The sequence below is a fragment of the Equus przewalskii genome, chromosome 14, assembly GCF_037783145.1.
Source record: "Equus przewalskii isolate Varuska chromosome 14, EquPr2, whole genome shotgun sequence".
Taxonomy (NCBI): Eukaryota; Metazoa; Chordata; class Mammalia; order Perissodactyla; family Equidae; genus Equus; species Equus przewalskii.
In genome coordinates, this window is record NC_091844.1 from 14632840 (window position 1) to 14650985 (window position 18146).

General features: G+C 50.3%; 1 protein-coding gene across 2 annotated transcripts in view; it reads left to right on the forward strand.

Annotated features, from left to right (window-relative positions):
• Positions 1-355: 355 nt before the first annotated feature.
• FBLN7 (fibulin 7) overlaps positions 356-18146 on the forward strand; it is a 44506-nt gene continuing 26715 nt past the window's right edge. Inside the window, exons 1-2 of one of the 2 annotated variants that reach the window (XM_070572151.1) lie at positions 527-1637; positions 15118-15198. In XM_070572151.1, the coding sequence (XP_070428252.1) occupies positions 1563-1637; positions 15118-15198 (156 nt within the window). In that variant the 5' untranslated portion in view covers positions 527-1562. Of the gene's footprint in view, positions 1638-15117; positions 15199-18146 lie in introns of both variants that reach the window. The other variant, XM_070572152.1, reaches the window with a different exon arrangement.

The window sequence follows — 18146 nt, forward strand, 5'->3', positions numbered from 1 at the left end:
CATGTAGACACGGGGGGAAAATACAAAATAAACAAGGCCACGTTGACCAGAACGAATCCTTTCGTGGGACAGGGAGTACAAAGAGAGAGGGGGACACTGGGCTTCAGCATAGACAGCAAACACATGAGAGACCTGAGGGGCAGAAAACCACAGCTCCCACAGGCTGCCCGGACTGGGCCGCTGCTGCCCGCTCCCTCCACCTGGCCAGGGAGAAGCAGCGTTCTGCCCAGGTGTCTCCTCAAGGTGCTGAAGCAGGAATGCAACGCGAGATCCCATAGGCCTGCTCTCCCTCCGCCGGCAGGCAGGGGGCGGGAGAGCACGGGAGGATTTCCCGGGTAATGATGCTCAGGTGGCCAGCTAGCACCATGCCCCATGCTTTTCAGGGGACTCCAACTTTCCTTCCCGCTTTCCAATGGAAGACAGCGCCTGCTCAGAGGCTGCGGTCTTCTGAGCTTCCTTCCTTGAGCTCTGAGTGGGCTCTGCTAAGTGAAATGCGGAAAAGGAAAAACAGATTTGAGGCTTGGCCAGACTTGGTGTGCACCATGACATCTGCTGTGTTGCCTTCTGAAAACATTCTTCCAGTAAGAACTTAACGCTTTCCAGGAGCTTGAGGTTGAGACCGTCTGGTTCCTCCCACGGCCCCTGGATGCAGGGGACTTCAGTCGGCTGCTGTCTGCCCCTCCCAGGGGCATTTCCCACATGACTTCAGCAAAGCCTCCAACGTTCCGATAAGCCGGCCTCCATTTTAAGCTGAGTTTCTCCTTCTGTCTGGGGAGCGGGGGACTGTAGATTCTCAGTCACAGTGCACGTGTGTCCTTGGACCCCAAGAGCATTATTTAAAAGGTCCCCAGTCTACTCGGATGGAGAACTCAGTCTAACTCGTGTGAAGTTTGCGAAGCCCATCTCCTGGCCAGCTGGTCGTGTTTTCTGAATGCCGCGGAGGAAGGTGTCCGTGCGCCGGCTTTGAAGTAGGACACACCCGGATTCGAATCGCCACTCTGCCACTCGTTGCCGGGTGATGTCAGCCTCAGTCTCCCCAGTTGGGAAAGGGGACGGTCAGGAGCGGCCCCGCCCAGGGGGGCTCCCAGTCTCCCGCACGCGTGCGGGGCACCGGCCGCGCTGCCTCGGCCGCCCTTCCCGGCCGGGGCCCTAAGGATGCCCGCGCTCGTCCTCGGCGTCGCGCCCGGCCTCCTCCGGGAGCCGCGCGGGTTGGGCGCGCTCCCAGGCGCATTCCTGGCCGGGCAGCCCCTCCTCCTCGGCCTTGGCCAAGGGGCTGGCGCCTCCCCGCCTCGCCGGGACTGTCTCGTGCGGGCGGCTGCGGACGCTCGTGGCCGCGGGTGCTCCAGGGTCGGCGCGCGGCGCACCTGGACCCGAGACTGCGCCTCCGGAGCCCGGCGGCCGGGCTGCGCGCCGGGGCTCCCTCTCCCTCCCCGCCGGAGCCGCTCGGGACCGCGCGGCGCCCTGCGCCCTGCCAGGGCGGCTGCGGCATCGGCTGCGACAAACTGGGCAGCGAAGGCAAGGTTATTTCCCCTTTCCCAAGCAGAAAGGTTCCGATTGGCAAGATGGTGCCCAGCTGTCCCCGCGCGCTCTTCCTTCTGCTGCTGCTCCTCGCCTGCCCCGAGTCGCGGGCTTCCCAGGTCAGTGTCCCTCCCGCCTCTCCCCTGTCCCGCTTGCAGGGGAGGCAACGCCAAGGCCGGAGGACCTGGGCTTGCCCCATTCCACGGGCATGCTCGGGTTGGGGGTTTGGAGCGAGCCTTGGGCTGGGCTTCAGTTCTCAGAGAGAGAGGTGTAGGGTCCCCCGTCTGTCACCTCAGCTGCATCGCTGGCCCGGCGTCTGGGAGAACCCGGCTGGTCTAGCCGAGCAGTTGGTGCCAAAGCCTCGGTCCGCTGCGGACCGGGCTCGTCGTGAGAACCGCGGTTTGGAGGACGATCTCCCTAGGATCTGTGAGACGTCCGTCTTTCCTGGGTCTCCCCACGAGATCCGGGTCGCCCCATTGGGGTAGAGAATGTCCCCTCCCTCCAACCTCCAACATTTAAATTTCGAACTGAAATACCGTTCTTACCACTACCAACTGTTAAACACGCACAGGACTTTCTTAGCAGTTCTCGACGTTTCCAGGCAGGGGAGGCTGGGGTTGTGCAGCGGTCTCCTCTGGAGTCCGCTGGGCCTCAGGTTTGGGACTGCGTTTCTTCCCACACATACGCGCAGCTTGCTGTTTGGTTTTTCTCCCCTTGCCGTTTGTGTTTGTTGGAGTGGCACTGGATTTACTTACCAGACCGGATTCACCTTTCTGTTAACCAGTAAGAACTGATGGTTAAAATTAAGGTAAGAATGCAGAGAAAAACACGTCTTCCGAAGGTGAACCTGGAATTGCGGAATTCAGAGGCACCCACCACCAGACTCTCTCTGGAAGCCGGAGACACCGCCCTCTGTGATGGGCGTGGCCTGTGGGCTGCGGCTGCCACCCCAACAATACCGACCGCAGCAGTAACAGTACCTGAAGGCGGAGGGAAGGAAAGCCTGAGCGCCTGATGACTGCCAGGTTCTTGCTAAGCAACTTCCAGCCTCTTAGTTCTCGGGGTGGCCCTGTGAGGTGGGGACTGTTGTCATCCCATTTTGTGGATGCGAGATCTGAGGCCCAGGGAGATTGTCACTTACTCAAGGTCACGCAGCCAGGAAGGATGGGAGTAAATTTAGTCTCTCTCCAAGTCTTTCGCCTTCCCCACAGACACTCGTCTGCAGACTAAATTCCTCAACCAGACAGGCATGTCCATGACCACCCACAAGCCCCTGGGGTGCAGGAAGATTCCAGGCGGGGAGAGCTCAGTTCCAAGCAGACATGGTGGGCGTTAGTGCAGAAGTGGTGAGCGGTCAGCGAAGGAAGCCGCTCAGCCGCTAGGCTGCAGAGGCCTGGTCTGGGGCCACAATGAACCCACCGAGCAGAGCGAGGGGTTTCCCACCCACTTTGCAGATTACAAAACAAAGCAAAACATCAGGCCCAGAGCCCAAGGCCAGAAACACGGGTAGGTGTATCCTGAAACCAGCTCCCCAGCCAGGGTGAGCGGAGGGGCGGGGGGCAGGACGTGGGATGAGCTTCTGGGGAGCCCTGCCCTGCCCTGCCCTTACCTGATTTTGTGGCGCTAGTGCTGTCTCTGGAGCTTACCTGGAAGACAGGGGACACTGTGGCAGTTTTCAGATGCTTGCGGCTGCTGCAGAAGCAGAGAAGTGAGCTGTCGCAGCCTCTGTACCTGGGAGATCCGGGTCAAATCCTGCCACATCCAGGCTTTCTCAAATTCCTGTCTTCTAAATCTGCAAAAGCACCTGCCTCCTGGGGCTTGGTGGGGTGGGGGGGGCGGGCAGAGGGAAGGCCGCAAAAGGGATTGTCCACAGAAATTGGTTTGAACCTGTCCTTCATCCAGAGTCCTGTGTGGTGGAGGTGGGGGGTGGGTGGCTCTCCCTCAGCCCATCTCGGGGAGCCTCAGGAGCTCTCTTTACCTCATTCCCTCTCATCTTTTGGGTCTCTGCTCAAATAAGTGCCCCTTTGCAGAGGCCTCCCCAACCCTCTCTAAACAGGGCCCCTCTCGTCCCTTGGGTTTTCTGAAGGGCTCTGGCATAGCACTGATGATGTTCACAATGGTTTATTTGGGTAAGTTTCGAGTTTATTGTCTGTCTTCCCCACTACAAGGGCCCAGGGCAGGGACCACACCTGGGGTTCTTGTCCAGGGACCAGCACATGGTAGGGGCCCAGCGGAATCAATGGGGCCTGGTCATGGTGGTACTGGTCCAAGCAGGATGGGGCTGGGCAGTCTCTGAGTGGATCTGGCTGTGCATCAGGTCACCTAGGGAGCTTGTAGAAATCCTGATGCCAGCCTCACCCCAGAGATTCTGCCTCAGTTGCTCTGGGTGGGGGCTCAGGGTGATGCTGATGTGTTTTTTAGAGTTGTCCCCAGTGATTCTAATGAAGCAGGAGCCTGAGACCCGGGGGAACCTTCAGAGCTGAAAGCCGTGGACCGACCTAGGAGAGGGCTGAGGGCAGGGGAGTCAGGGTGAATCCCCCGGGGTTTACCTGATCAGAGTGTAGTGGGAGCCCGGGGCTCTTGGATCCAGTGGTAAGACCTGTGGAGACTCGGCAGGAGTCAGAGAATGAAGTGTACCCGTGAGACCGTCTCCCACCACAGAGGAGATGGACCCAGGGACCCCCAATAGAGGCGCCTGGCCTCCTCGTGGCAGCAGCCCACAGCCCTGTGCAGGGTTTGCCTGTTTGCCTGTGAATGTGCTCACTGCGTTGTGTTAGGTGACAGCCCAAGGCAACCATGATGGGTGTGTATCTGTGTGTGTGCCTGTGCCTGTCTTTATGTGCCTGTGCCTGTGACTGTGTGAATGTTTGAGTGACTGTGTGTGTGAGGGTGTGTGTAGGGGCGTGCATGTCTTCGGTGTGTGTGTGTGTGTGTGTGTGTGTGTGTTACAGGTGGTAGAAGCTGCTTTTGCCAAGGGTCTGGAGTAGTGAACTTGGGGTGACCGACAGTCTCGTTCTCCCTCCTGCGGTCCTCCATGGCTTTTCACATGTGTCCCTCTTGTCAGCACGTCTGTCCTGAGTCACCGTACAGGTTTTTTGTGACCAGCTGATGGAGAGCAGGTGGTCACGGGGAAGGAGGCAGGTGGAGCGGTGTGGGGATCCCACGAGTGGAGCCCTTTCTCAACACCACTGCCCACTCTGTGGCCTTCCCGCTGGAAGAGAAACAGCCTTGCTGGGGAGACAGGAAAGAGAGAATGTTTAGCACCCCCCCACGCCTCATCCTCTTCCCCCAACAACAGCTCTCAGCCTCCTCCTCGCCTGTGGGGTGGGGGTGCTACGGTGTTTCAGGAGGTTTCCCCTTCTCCAGAACCTCTCCTGTGACCAGATGTCACAGGGGTCCAAATTCCACCGTTAGAGGTTCATTCTTTTGGTTGCCTGCTCCCATTTGATACATTGCTTTTTACAGTTGAAAGGAAAAAAATGTTTTTGGTGTACATTTCCCTGACTTTAACCATAGGACTATATTCTGTATGTGATCACCACCAGCACAGTCAGGAGAAAACAGGCCCACCACCCCAAAACTACGTCACGCTGCCCTCTGTAGTCACACCGTCTACCCACCCCAGCCCCTGGCAACACTGATCTGGTCTTCATTAGAGAGTTGTCTTCTCCACAATGTCATATAAGCAGAATCAGAAAGTGCATAGCCTTTTGAGTCTGGCTTCTTTAACTTAGCACAAAGCATTTAAGACTCTTCCGTGTGGTTCTGGGTGTGCATCGTTCATTTTTATTGCTGAGTAGTATTCCATCGTGTGGACTTAGTACAATCATCAGTTCACCCATTGAGCTGGATGGTACCCATGGTGTCATTTCCAGTTATTAGCTGTTATAGATAGAGCTGCTAGAAACATCCCCATACAGCTTTTTATGTGAATGTAAATACTCACTTCTCTTGGGTAAATATCTAGGTGTGGGATTCCTGGGTCATACCGTGAATGTTTCTTTACCTTTGTAAGAAACAGCCAAATTATATTCCATATCTGTTGTATCATTCTATGATCCCACCAGCAATGTATGAAAGACCGGTTACCCTGCATCCTCACCAGCACTTAGTATTGTCAGGTGTGTCCGTTTGTTTCCAAGTCTTTCTAATAGGTATGTAGTGGTATCTCTTTGTGGTTTAAATTTCCATTTCCCTAATAACTAATAATATTGGGCATCTTTTCATGTGCTTATTTGCCATTTGAATGGTCTATTGGGCAAAGTGTCTGTTTAAGCCTTCTGCCCATTTTTAAATGGTTGTCTGTTTTCTTATTGTTAAATTTTGAGTATTCTTTATATATTCTAAATACAGCTACTTTTTGGATGTGTAAGTTGCAAATATTTTCTCCTAGTCTGTAGCTTGTCTTAACAGCGTCTTTCCCAGAGCAAAGGTTTTAAGTTTTAATGGAGTCCAATTGATCAATTTTTTATTTTTATGGGTGGTGCTTTTAGTGTCAGGGCTAAGAACTCTTTGCCTAATCCCAGGTCATGAAAATTTTCTTCTTAAACTTTAGTAGTTTGCATTTGCACATTTAGAGCTATGATCCATTTTGAGTTGATTTTTGTATAAAGTATGAGGTTTACGTTGAGGATCACTTTTTGCAAATAGATATCCAATGGTTCCAACCCCATCTGTTGAAAAGACTGTTGAATTGCCATTGAATTGTCTTAGCAACTTTGTAAAAAGTCAATACTTCATACATGTATGGGTCTATTTCTGCCCATAACACACTATCTTCATCACTGCAACTTTGTAGTAAGACGTAAAATCAGGTAGATTATAACATTTTATTATTGAAAATTGTTTTGGCAGTTCTAGCTTATTTGTCTTTCCATTAAAATTTTAGAATCAGCTTGTCTATCTCTTTGAAAAATCCTGCTGGAATTTTGATTGGCATTGTGTTAAATCTATTGATCTGTTAGGGGTAAATTGGCCTCTTAACAATACTGAGTCTTCCAATCTGTGAACATAATATGTCTTTCCATTTATTTAGATCTTTGATTTCTTTCATCAGCATTTTTTAGTTTTTAACATATACATGCTCTGTTAGATTTATATCTAAGTATTTCATTTTTGGATCTAATTTAAGTGGTATTGTTGTTCTGAATTTTCATTTCCAATGGTGTGTTCCTAGTATATGGAAATCCATTGGACTTTTTTATGTTGATCTTTCTAATCTATGTGCCATTTATTTAGCCTTATTTCACTGACTACAACTTCCAGTACTATGTTGAGTAAAAGAGTGGACATCCTTGCCTTGTTCTAGAACTTAGAAAGAACACTTTTTTTTTAACATTAAGTGTGATGCTAGCTGTTGGTTTTTGTAGATGCCATTTGTCAGACTAGGATTTCCTTCTAGTCATAGTTTGATAGAGTATTTATTATGAATGGACGTTGAATGTTGTCACATGCTTTTTCTGCCTCAATGGATATGACATTATGGTTTGTCTTTAGTCTATTAATAAGGCAGATGACCTTGATTGACTTTCTAATTTTGAAACCAGCCTTACATTCCCAGATAAACCCTAATTGATTGTGGTGTCTTATACATCTATATTTCTAGATTCCATTTACTAATATTTTGTGAAAATTCTTGTATCTATGTTCATGAGGGATATTGGTGTATAGCAGGGTCAGCAAACTGTGGACCATGAACCACATCCAGCCCACTACTGGTCAAGTCTGGCCACACCAATCCATTGACGCGTCATCTCTACCTATCATCTCATTGCTTTTTGCATTGCAATCAGGGAGTTGAGTGGTTGCAACAGAGACCATATGGGATGCAAAGATGAACATTGTTCCTCTCTGGCCCTCTCTCTGCACATCCCTTTGTTTGATTCCTGGTCTGTAGTTTCATTCTCCTGTCTTTGCCCTGGTTTCGTTACCAGGGTAATGCTGGTTTCATAAAATGACTTGTGAAGTGTTCCCTTTGCTTCTGTTTTCTGGAAGAGACTGTGTAGAATTGCTGTCAGTTCCTCTTAAAATGTTTGGTAGAATTTACCAATGAAACCATCTGGACCTGGAGATTTCTTTTCTGGAAGGTTTTTAACTGAATTCAATTTCTTTGACAGATACAGAACTATTTTATTTAGCTTTTTTTTGCTTTGGGCGATTTTTGGTAGTTTGTGGCTTTCAAGAAATTGCTCCGTAGTCTTCTCTCTCGAGGCAACTGCTTTTAAATACCCTGGAGGTGACTCCACATTTCTGAACAATTGATCTCCTGTAATGACAGATGAATGCTTTGTTCCACTGTTCACTGCAGGGCCAAATAGTCTACTATGATTAACTTCCTTTCTTGTGTAACTCTTTGGTTTTCCTGAACTTTTTTTCTCTTCTGCCCCGTCCATCATCTACATGAGCACAATTGTTTCCAAAAGCTCTTTGCTCTTTGACGTTCCATCAGGCTGCCTGTCCCTGGAGCCCGTCCTCCCTGGGCCAGCTGACCCTCTCTGGGCTCCTGGCCCTGCGGCTACCCAGAGACTTTGGCCTGAGCTGGAGTTTACGTTTTCTAGATCATATGTCTTCCTCTTTCTTGGCTTACTCCCTTGTTTTTTTGAACACATCCTCGGGAAAATGATTTTTTAATCCACTATCGTTAGGCCTTCCCAAATCACTTTCCTGCTGTAGAAATTCCCCTTTTTCTACAGAAAAACTTGAAAGCAGTCAACGGTAGCACCATTGTCCCCATGCTGTAGATGGGGATCCTGATGTGGCCAAGAGAGTGGCAGCTGAGTCCTAATGTTGGGAGTGAGAGGAGGAAAGGTGACCCTGTCCCCTGTCCCCCCTGACTGAGTTGGGGGAGGGAGGTGGGGAGGGTTTGAGACCTCTTCCTTAGTCTGAGAACAAATGAGATGAAGAAGGGTGGGAAAATGACAAGCCAAGAGTATCCCTTCCCCAGGTGGTGTGGTCGGCTCATCAGTGTCACAGTAACTGCCGGTGTGGATCGATTGCTTGGGGCTGCTGGGCATCTAGGTCGAGGCGGGTTATTGGTCACTGTAGAGCTCAGTGTGAAAGGCCAGCATGATTGATTAGTGGAGTCCGCATGGTCACAGCACCAGGAGTATTTGCCGCCCCTACAGTAGGGATTTTTATACACCAGCCCTTGTATTATATGAACACATGGAGACAAACTGAAGTGACAGGGATGCGTGAACCATTCCGATCTAAAAAGAGGTATTTCATAAAACAGATATTTGGTGCCTACAATGGCCCAGGCACTGGGAACAAAACAGACAAGGACCCTGCTTTTGGTTTTGAAAGAGCAGCTCTGGATCCGGAGTTGGCAGACCAGGGTGGCAGTCTGAACTGGGCTCAGCTGGGCTGTTCTGCTAATCACCTCCAGACCCAGCTTGTCTGGACTGGACTCGCTCACTCCTCTCTGGACAGCTGCCCAGTTAGCTGGGGCTGGCTGGCGCAGGGTGGCTCACCTGGTGCATCTGGGCTCCGCTCCACGTGGCCTCTCAGCTCCAGCCGGCTAGCCCGGGCTTTTCACATGGTGGTAGCAGTGGGAGAGGGCTGAGACTGAGCAGAATACACCAGACTTCTTGAGACACAGCCTTGGAACTGGTGCCAAGCTTCCACTGCATTCTGTTGGCCAAAGCAAGTCACAAGACCAGCCCACCCATATCCAGAGATGGGAAAACAGACTTTTCTCTTGATGGGAAGAACAGCAAAGCTTCCTTGCAAGTGGTATGGATGTGGTGGGGGACAAGGACTGTGCCATTTCTGCAAACCTTCCATCATAGTGACCCCGAGATTTACTCCCCACAGGCACCTGTGTTTAGATGAATGGGGGGAGTCAGGGCGAGGATGGGTGACAGGGAGCCCTCCCTGCCATCTTCTGCTTTCTGCAGCAGCTGACATCTTTCCCTGGCACCTTCGGGAATGGAACTCAAGTCCTGTCAAGGAAAGCTTTGATTACAGAGAAGAATGGAGGCCCCTTTGCTCCCTTGGGGCACTTTCTGGCCCCAGGTGCTCTGGGCAGTAAGGGTTGAGAATGTGGCCTGAGACGTGACCAGCTGGTGCAGGAGATGTGCCCGGGCAGTGCAGTGGTTTCTCAGGTCGGCCTGGAGTCCTTCAGTCAGGCCCTGATGCCCTCGCGGGCCAGCTCATCCTGGAGGATCCTGTTTGACATCGGACTTGATCCCCTCACCATCTGAGCACCAGCCCTCCCTGCACATGCCACCCTGAGCTGCATCCCAGCCAGCCCCATGCCCGGGCTGCCCCAGGAGAAGCATCTATGTCCTGACTGTTGACAGGGGCCTGACTGTGCCAGTCACTCCCCTGATCCTGATCCATAGGGACGATGGTGGGGCTGCTGGACCAACCTTCCCAAGGCTCGTGCAGCCCCAGGGCCCTGGGGACAACAGGGCAGACTCCCTGGGTGGCTAGAACTTTCTGTGTCCTTTCAAACCCTCCACCAGAGGCTTCCATGCTTCTCAGTAACTGCCTGGGACCTAAAATAAGGGCCATTACACACGTTTCACTAAAGAAAAAATAAGCACCTATAATTTGACAGGATCCAAACCTACCCCTTTCAGTAAGTAAAATCTCTGCCTCCTGGAAGTAATCATTTATTTCCCCTGTGTGTAGGAAACTGGGGTCACTCTGGCAGTCTGGGGACCAGCATCTCCCTAGGGAGGCAGCCTAGATGGGAGATGAGGCCCAAGGAACCCAACCTGGGGCTGGGTCTCCACATAAGACTAGAAGGTGCCCATTGTTCACATCAAAGACTGAAGGGATCAGGGGAGGGAGGTGGCAGCTGGGAGGGGATTCAAAAGTCCCCAAGCTGCTCCATGGCCTCACTGTTGCCATCTGGTTGGCCACTGCCTCAGACACTTCTCTTTATGCTGGAGACTAAGTTATCTCTAGACCCTCAACAGAAGGGGAGGCCGCACTGCAAGCCCAGGAGGAGCCCTTCCCTCTCCTCACCCGGGCTGCGTTTCCCATCTCTGCAGGAAGGGCTGGGGTGGGAGAGAGTGGCCCGTACCTGGGTGTGCTGCCCAGGGAGTTGAGAGAAGCAGGTGATTCCCCACTGATTGGAAGAAAGAGAAAGCGCCACAGAGCTCCAAGGCAGGGGTGTCTGTGTATCAGAGGCAAAAAAGAAAAAAAAAAGGAAAAACTGCATCCGGAGAGGCATCAGATACCTGTCAATCATTTACACTGTAGTGCGAAAACATACAAATATGTTAGTATCACCTGAACATGTCAGTATCACCCTGGGGCTCCTGCAATTTAAGCCTTTTCTCTGATTACATAATTAAAGATTTTATCCTCCCAGAAGGAATCTAGCTAGTAAGATAATGTGCTCATTCAACAACTATGTCTTGAGAGCCTGTCCTGCTGCTGAGCCAGATGCTGTTCTGGGCCTGGGGAGGAAGTGAAGACATGCAGTGCCTGGTCCATGTCCTGGCTCCCACTCTTCCAGGCTGGGTGACCTGGGGCCAGGTCCTGGGGCATACTGTGGGGATAATAGACATCCCCATTTCATGGGATCCTAGTAAGGAGAAAAATGAATGACATTCAAAGAACAGGCCCACAGTAAGAGCTCAGTATGTGTCAGGGAGAGAAAGACGAGGCAGACACAGGCCCTGCTCTCACACAGCCTACCAAGCAGGGAGAGAAAAACAGGACGAACTTGCAGAGTATCAGAAGGTGGACAGCTGAAATGGGGTGCTGTGTTGGAGGGTGGCCAAGAGGCTGCTCCACATCGAGTAGGCAGGTAAGAGCTCTTGGAGGAGGGGACTGCTAAGTGAAAGTGGAAAGAAAGGAGCCTGACTTTCGAGGACCAGGGACAGATTTTCTGGGCAGAGGAAACAGCCAGTGCAAAGGCCCTGAGCTAGAAATGAGCTTACTGAGGTGTGCGGAGAAACACAGAGGCGGTCCAAATATTGGAGCTCCGTGGACAGAAGGTACCTGACCTGGGCACAGTTGGAGGTGATAGGGCTTGAACATATGGCTCTGCAGGCAGAATAATGGCCCTCCAAAGATGTCTATGTTCTTATCCCCAAAACCTGTGAATCTTACCCTGATTTCAGCCCAGTGAGACCCATGTTGGACTTCTGACCTACAGAACTGTAAGGTAATAAATCTGTGTTGTTTTCAGCAGCCAAGTCGATGTTGATTTGTTACAGCAGCAGGAAGCGAATGCACTGTGTCAGCTGCACGATGAGGAGCCTGCCTTTGTTGTCCTGGGCGGGGAGCCGGCGGCAGGGTTAAGTGAGGAAGTGCTGCCGTCTGGCCTCTGACCTCTGTCCCTGGGAAGCACAGATTGTGGGAGGGCACGTGAGGACACGGGGAGAACAGGTGGGACACAGGCGCCGTGGTCCAGGGCAGAGTCGTTTCAGTTGTGCTGTGGCCTACCCACCCAGGAACACTTGGGATTTCTCACTAGAGAGAGCAGAAGATGTGAAAGCCCCCACACCTTGTACTGAGCCTTCACAACAATCCAGGTTAGCTACTCTAAGAACAAGGGCTCCCGGGCTCCAAATCTCATGTCCTGCCCCAGCTCACAGTGGTCATTTTGTCCCTCCCATTCGATTTGCCCCTGCTGCCTGCCAGAACCAGGCCCTCTCCCTGCCCTGCCCTCTCTCCCCAGAGTCACGGGCAGGAGACCTGGCTTTCCAGTAAAATCCAGATGTCGATTTTCACAAGCCACATAAATCTTGGATCACGTGTGAATGTGCATACACACATGTGCCACACACTAAAACAACCAGCAACCCAGTGCGAATGTTCCTGGAAGGGTCTGTGTGTGTGCGCGTGTCAGGGGGACTGAAAGGCGCCGCTCACAAACTCTGGGCCTTCTCTGATGCCCTCGTCCTGGTTCCCTCAGGCTGAAAAAAGAAGGCAGACCCTGCTTTCCGAATGGATGGATAGATGCACTGTAGTGCATGGTAGTCCCACCATCTCCCAGCCGGGTGCCCTCAGCCTCAGTTTCTCTAGCTGTAAAATGGAGATAATAACGCCTGCCTCATAGGGCTGCAAGGAGGACTAAACAAGATAAGGATGGTTCTGTTTTCTACATCAGTGCCTGGCCCGTAGTGGGGTCCTTGGTGAATATTTGTGGAATGATGAATAAATGAATGAATGATCAAATCATCGTGTTGTACACTTGAAACTAATACAATGTTGTATGTCACTTATGCCTCAATAAAAAAACATAATATAAAAAATAATAAAAACCAACCAAACAAAAAATAAATGAACGAGAAGATGCAATATATTAAATTTCTTTTCCTCTTTTATTCCCGCTTTATTCTCTAAACTTTCTCTCTCCCATTATATCATATTGGGTTAAATCTCAAAAGGAAAAAAGGACCACGTGCCCCATTTCTGCAGCTGGGAGGTCCTCAGGTTGTGGAGAGAGGGTTGGGGAGAGCCGCAGGGCCAGGTGGAAGAATAAGGTGGGTTTGGGTAGTAAGATGAGTGACATTGTCCTGGGCTCCCACTTACTTCATCCCTTCACTCTTCATTCATTCATTTGCTTGTTGGTTCATTCAGATGAGCATCCGGTGTGTATGCAGAGCCTGTCCTCAGTGACGAGGACTCCAAGTTGTCTGTAACTTGTTTTCTGCCCGCAAGCTTGCAAAGGGGTCAGAGGAGAGGTGACCAGAGGTGACTGTCAAGGCCAGCAAGGGGGTGCTGTAAGACGAGAGGAGTCAGGAAATGGGCAGAGGCAGGTCTTCTGGGGGTTCTCTGCGGACTCCTCTCTAAAGTGGGTCCACCATCCCGTCACATCAGGGTCTGGAGAAGGCGCGCTGGGGTTTGAATCCTGCATGTGTCACTGTGGCCAAGCGACTGCTTGGCTTCCTCGCCCGGGAAGTGGTAGTAATCATGGCGCTCACATTCCAGCATTGTCATGAGCATCTGACGGGCTACTTGTGTGAAGTGTGGTCGCGGTGCTGGCTCTCGTCTCCCACTGTTGTTGTTATCGCTGCCGTGGCCGTTACAAAAACTAGACAGGAAGGGGGCTTGCTGTGTAAACATACAAGAATAGGCAGCCAGCATGGTGAGAGCCCAGATGCCCTGAGCACGCCGGGTGCAGAGCCCTGAAGGGAGGCTCCGGCTGGAAGGCTGTGCTGGTTACTTTTATCTGTCCACCTGGCTGGACACTCAGATATTTGGGCAAACACCAGTTTCGATGTTGCTGTGAAGGTATTTTTTACGTATGATTAGCATTAAATTAGTAGATTTTGGGTCAAGCAGATTCCCCTCCGTAATGGGGGCGGGCTGCATCCAGAAGACTGAGGTCCCCAGAGAAGGAGAAAATTGTGCCTCCTCGGGCTTTGGACTCGACCTACAACACCAACTTTTCCGGGGCCCTAGCCGACCGCATGCCCTGCAGATTTCGACTTGCCAGTCCCCGCAACCGCATGAGCCAATTCCTGAAAATAAATCTGTCGCTCGCTCTCTCTCTCTCTCCAGGATGTGTACATATACACCATACAAGCTCTCGGGTCTGTTTCTCCGGAGAACTCTGACTAATACAAGGGCCTTGGGCAGCTCCCCAAGCGAGATTCCCTCACTTTCCCCGGAAGCGTCCACGTTCTCTCCTCTTCTGTGTGGGTGCTCCTCTTCTATGTTGAGGTCACTGGGATGAGAGAAGTCCGAGTTATAACCTGCCTGTGACTTGGTCTAAAACAAAAATAACTTCTGGAGAAAAAACATGCACGAATTCGACATGACTCAGAGCCGAGGGCTTCAAGCCTTGGCTAGCAGGCACACATTTGGCAAGTGTGCTCGTCCTCTCATAGACCTAAAGGCATCAAAACATCTGTGTTCCCGTTAACAAAACGCTGACGTGACGCATAGCTGTGGCTTAGGAGAAACCGGCGCGAGAGACGGCGCCTCTGAGGTCCGAGGGGTCATCTGTGGCCACCTGAATTGGTCTCAGGGTTCTACCGTCACAGAGGTGGCTCTAGGAAATAGTCACTGTGCCAAGACTGTCACTGTAGGGAAGACCCTTGAGCCAGGTCACATAAGAACAAAAGCCCTGCGGATCCCCTCCTGTGTCCCCACACGCCCCTGGAGCGTCACCTGTGCCCTCAGTGCCTTGAGAGCAGGCTCTGGGTCATGAACTTCATTTATAAATTGAGCCCAAACAGCAAGGAAGCCTGGATGGAGTGGGAAGGGTCAGGCCTACATGTTCGGGCGTGGCGACAGGATGAGCTGGGAGGGACACACATGGTCCTTGTCTGTATCTAGACCTGGGCAAGTAAGTGGGGTCTTGGGGTACAAAATGGCTCTGGAGGCCCACCTCTACTGGAGCGTGGGTCAGTCTCAGAGAAAGGAGCATTGTTAGCTCTGAGGAGTCACCAGAGTGAATGTTCTGAGAGAATGGGTTAGGGAGAAGATGCACGAGATTTTCCCTGAGGGTGGGGTGGGGTGGATGGAGTATGGTTCTGTGGCCTCCTTCCTCCCAGGAGCCGTAGGACCAGCCCTTCCCACCCCCCAGGTCTCAACTCAGTGTTCTAGAACCATCTCTGCCACCTCCACCGCAGCTTGGGAAGAGCTGGGGGGTGACCTCTGTTGCTACTTCTCTCACTGCTTCAGGTCTTCTCTGCAAACACTGCCGTTGGTGTGGAGTTAGATGAAGCGCCCGCCCCTCTGAAGAAGAGTTTGATAACAGAAACGGTAAATCTTGATCTTTTTCTCCTCAGAGATGGAAGAGTTTCCCTGAATGTCTTTTCTTGGTTCCATTTCAAATAAGTTAATAACTCAAAGAAATGGAAACTATTTTTCATTATTTATTGTCAATGGCCTAAGCCAGGCATGAAGCCAGGTTTTGAAGGGATGGAAACTTATGCCATTTGAGGGGATCTCTTTGAGAAAAATATTAAGAATGAGGGCCCCTTGAGGGCCCTGGAAGAGGCCTGTGAAAGTGGGGGGCCCTGACTCTGCAGCTTCCTCAGCCTCTGGGACCCTGAGGTGGGAAGGGACTGCCCAAAGCCAGCCCTTCACTGTGGCCGGGCCGGACTGAAGTGCAGGTGGCTGCCACCCAAGGTCGGGCCTGCTTCCTGTCCCCCAGCCTTGGAGGCCCTAGAAGCCCCTCACAGTCCCCTTGGGCTGACCTCATCAGGGACAAAGAAGGAGATGCTTCTGTTGGCCCAGAGCGGGAGACAGTGGGGAGTATGGGAGGGGAAGTGGGGAGACAAATGGAGGGGGGCAAGGTGCCCCCTCCCCAGACTGAAAAGAGCACAGAGGAACAGAAGCGAAATCGAGGCCCAGGGTCCGAGGAGTTGCTCTGCTTGTTGACGTGAAAACGATGCCAGGACCCAGTGTGGAGAATAAAGAGCTGACGCAGAACCTGTGTCCTACAGTCCAGCCTGTGCAAGATGATACTTGTGCTGTGGGCACGTGTATGTCATCCAACAGCTGAAACTGAACCAACAGTTAACAGTGGTTGTCGCTAGTCATGGGATTTGTTCTTTGATGTGTTTTTCTGTATTTTGAATCGTTTTGTAGCGAGTATGTTTTATTTTTATGATCAAGCAAAATGATAAAGCTTCCTTGGTTTGAAAAGGGGAAGCAGTTAGGTCCTCAGGCCCTCCCATGGCCTCATTTGTCCCCGTAATGCAGACCTCTTGAGCACCTGACTTGGTCTGAGGCTTCCAGCCTCATCACCCCACTCTGCGGGTAAACTCAGTTATGCCTGTGCCGAAGTCCGACTCCAGGTGACAGATTCTGAGCATGGCTCCCATGGGCTCCATTCCGAGCACTTTGGGATCAAGGAACTGCCCTGTTACCAGCAGCTGCCACACAGACCCATCAAACCGCAGGTCCAAGGCAAGAATTCTTCCCATTTCCCTGGCCCCCGGCCCTGCCCCCGGCATCCTGGCTTGCCAAGCGCACAAGGATCTTCCCTTTTTTCTCCCCTTGGGAACTTTCTTTTTTCCACCCCAGTTTTACTGAGATATAATTGACACATGATACTGCATTGGTCCAAAGCAGACAACATAATGATTTGGTGTCTGTATATATTGCGAAATGATCACCACAATAAGTCTAGTTAACATCCATCCCCTCACACAGTTACAAATTGTTTTTTCCTTATGAAATGTCTTTTTTTCTTATGATGAGAACTTTTAAGACGTACTCTCTTAGCAACTTTTAAATATACATTCGGCATTATTAACCATAATCGCCATGCTATGCGTTCCACCCCCAGGACTTATTTATTTTATAACTGGAAGTTTGTGCGTTTTGACCCCCTTCACTGGTTCCCCCCACCACCACCACCACTGGCAGCCACCAATCTACTCTTTTCCTATGAGTTTGGTTTTTTTAGACTTCACATATAAGTGAGATCGTACAGTATTTGTCTTTCTCTGTCTGACTTATTTCACTCAGCATAATGCCTTCACGCTCCGTCTATCTTGTTGCAAATGGCAGGATTTCCACCTTTTTTATGGCTGAATTATATATGTGTACATAAATAATGCTTTATATGTTATATATAATATATAAATATGTTAGATAGATAGATAGATAGATATAACATTTTCTTAATCCACTCATCCATCAATGGACACAGGTTGTTTCCATGTCTTGGCTACTGAAAATAATGCTGCAATGAACATGGGGATGCAGATATCTTTTCGAGATGGTGATTTTATCTCCTTTGGATGTGTACCCAGAAGTGGAATTGCAGGATCATGTGGTACTTCTATCTTTAATTTTTTGAGGAACTTCCATACTGTTTTCCATAGTGGCTGCCCCAATGTATTTTCCCACCAACAGTGCACAAGAGTTCCCTTTTCTCCGCATCCTCGCCAATGCTTATTATCTCTTGTCTTTTTGGTGATGGCCATTCTAACAGATGTGAGGTGATATCTCGTTGTGTTTTTTTAAATTGAGGGATATTTAACTTATTATATTAGTTCCAGGCATACAGCATGATGATTGAATATTTGTATATATTGTGAAATGCTCACAGTAAGTCTCGTTAACATCCATCACCACACATAGTTACAAATGTTTTTTCCTCGTGATGAGAACTTTTAAGATCTACTCATTGTGGTTTTGATTTGCTTTTCCCTGATGATTGTGATGTTGAGCACCTTTTCATGTATGTCCATCTATTGGCCATCTGTATGTATTCTTTGGAAAAATATTTATTTCCTCTGCCCACTTTTTAATTGGATTGTTTTTGCTCTTGAGTTGTATGAGTTCCTTATATATTTTGGAGATTAACCCCTTATTAGATAAATGATTTGCAAATATTTTCACCCATTCAGTAGGCTGCCTTTTTATTTTGTCGACAGTTTCCTTTGCTGTGCAGAAACATTTTAGTTTGATTTAAAAAAAAAAAGTAGCCCCACTTGTTTACTTTTGTTTTTGCTGCCTTTGCTTTTGGTGTCAAATCCAAAAAATAGTCACCAAGACCCATGTCAAGGAGCTTACTGCCTATGTTTTCTTATAGGAGTTTTATGGTTTCAGGTCTTTTGTTCGAGTCTTTAATACAATGTGAATTGACTTTTGTGTGTGGTGTAAGACAGTGGCCCAGTTTCATTCTTTTGCATGTGGCTCTCCAGTTTTCCCAACACTCTTTTTTGAAGAGACTGTCCCTTCCTCATTGTGTA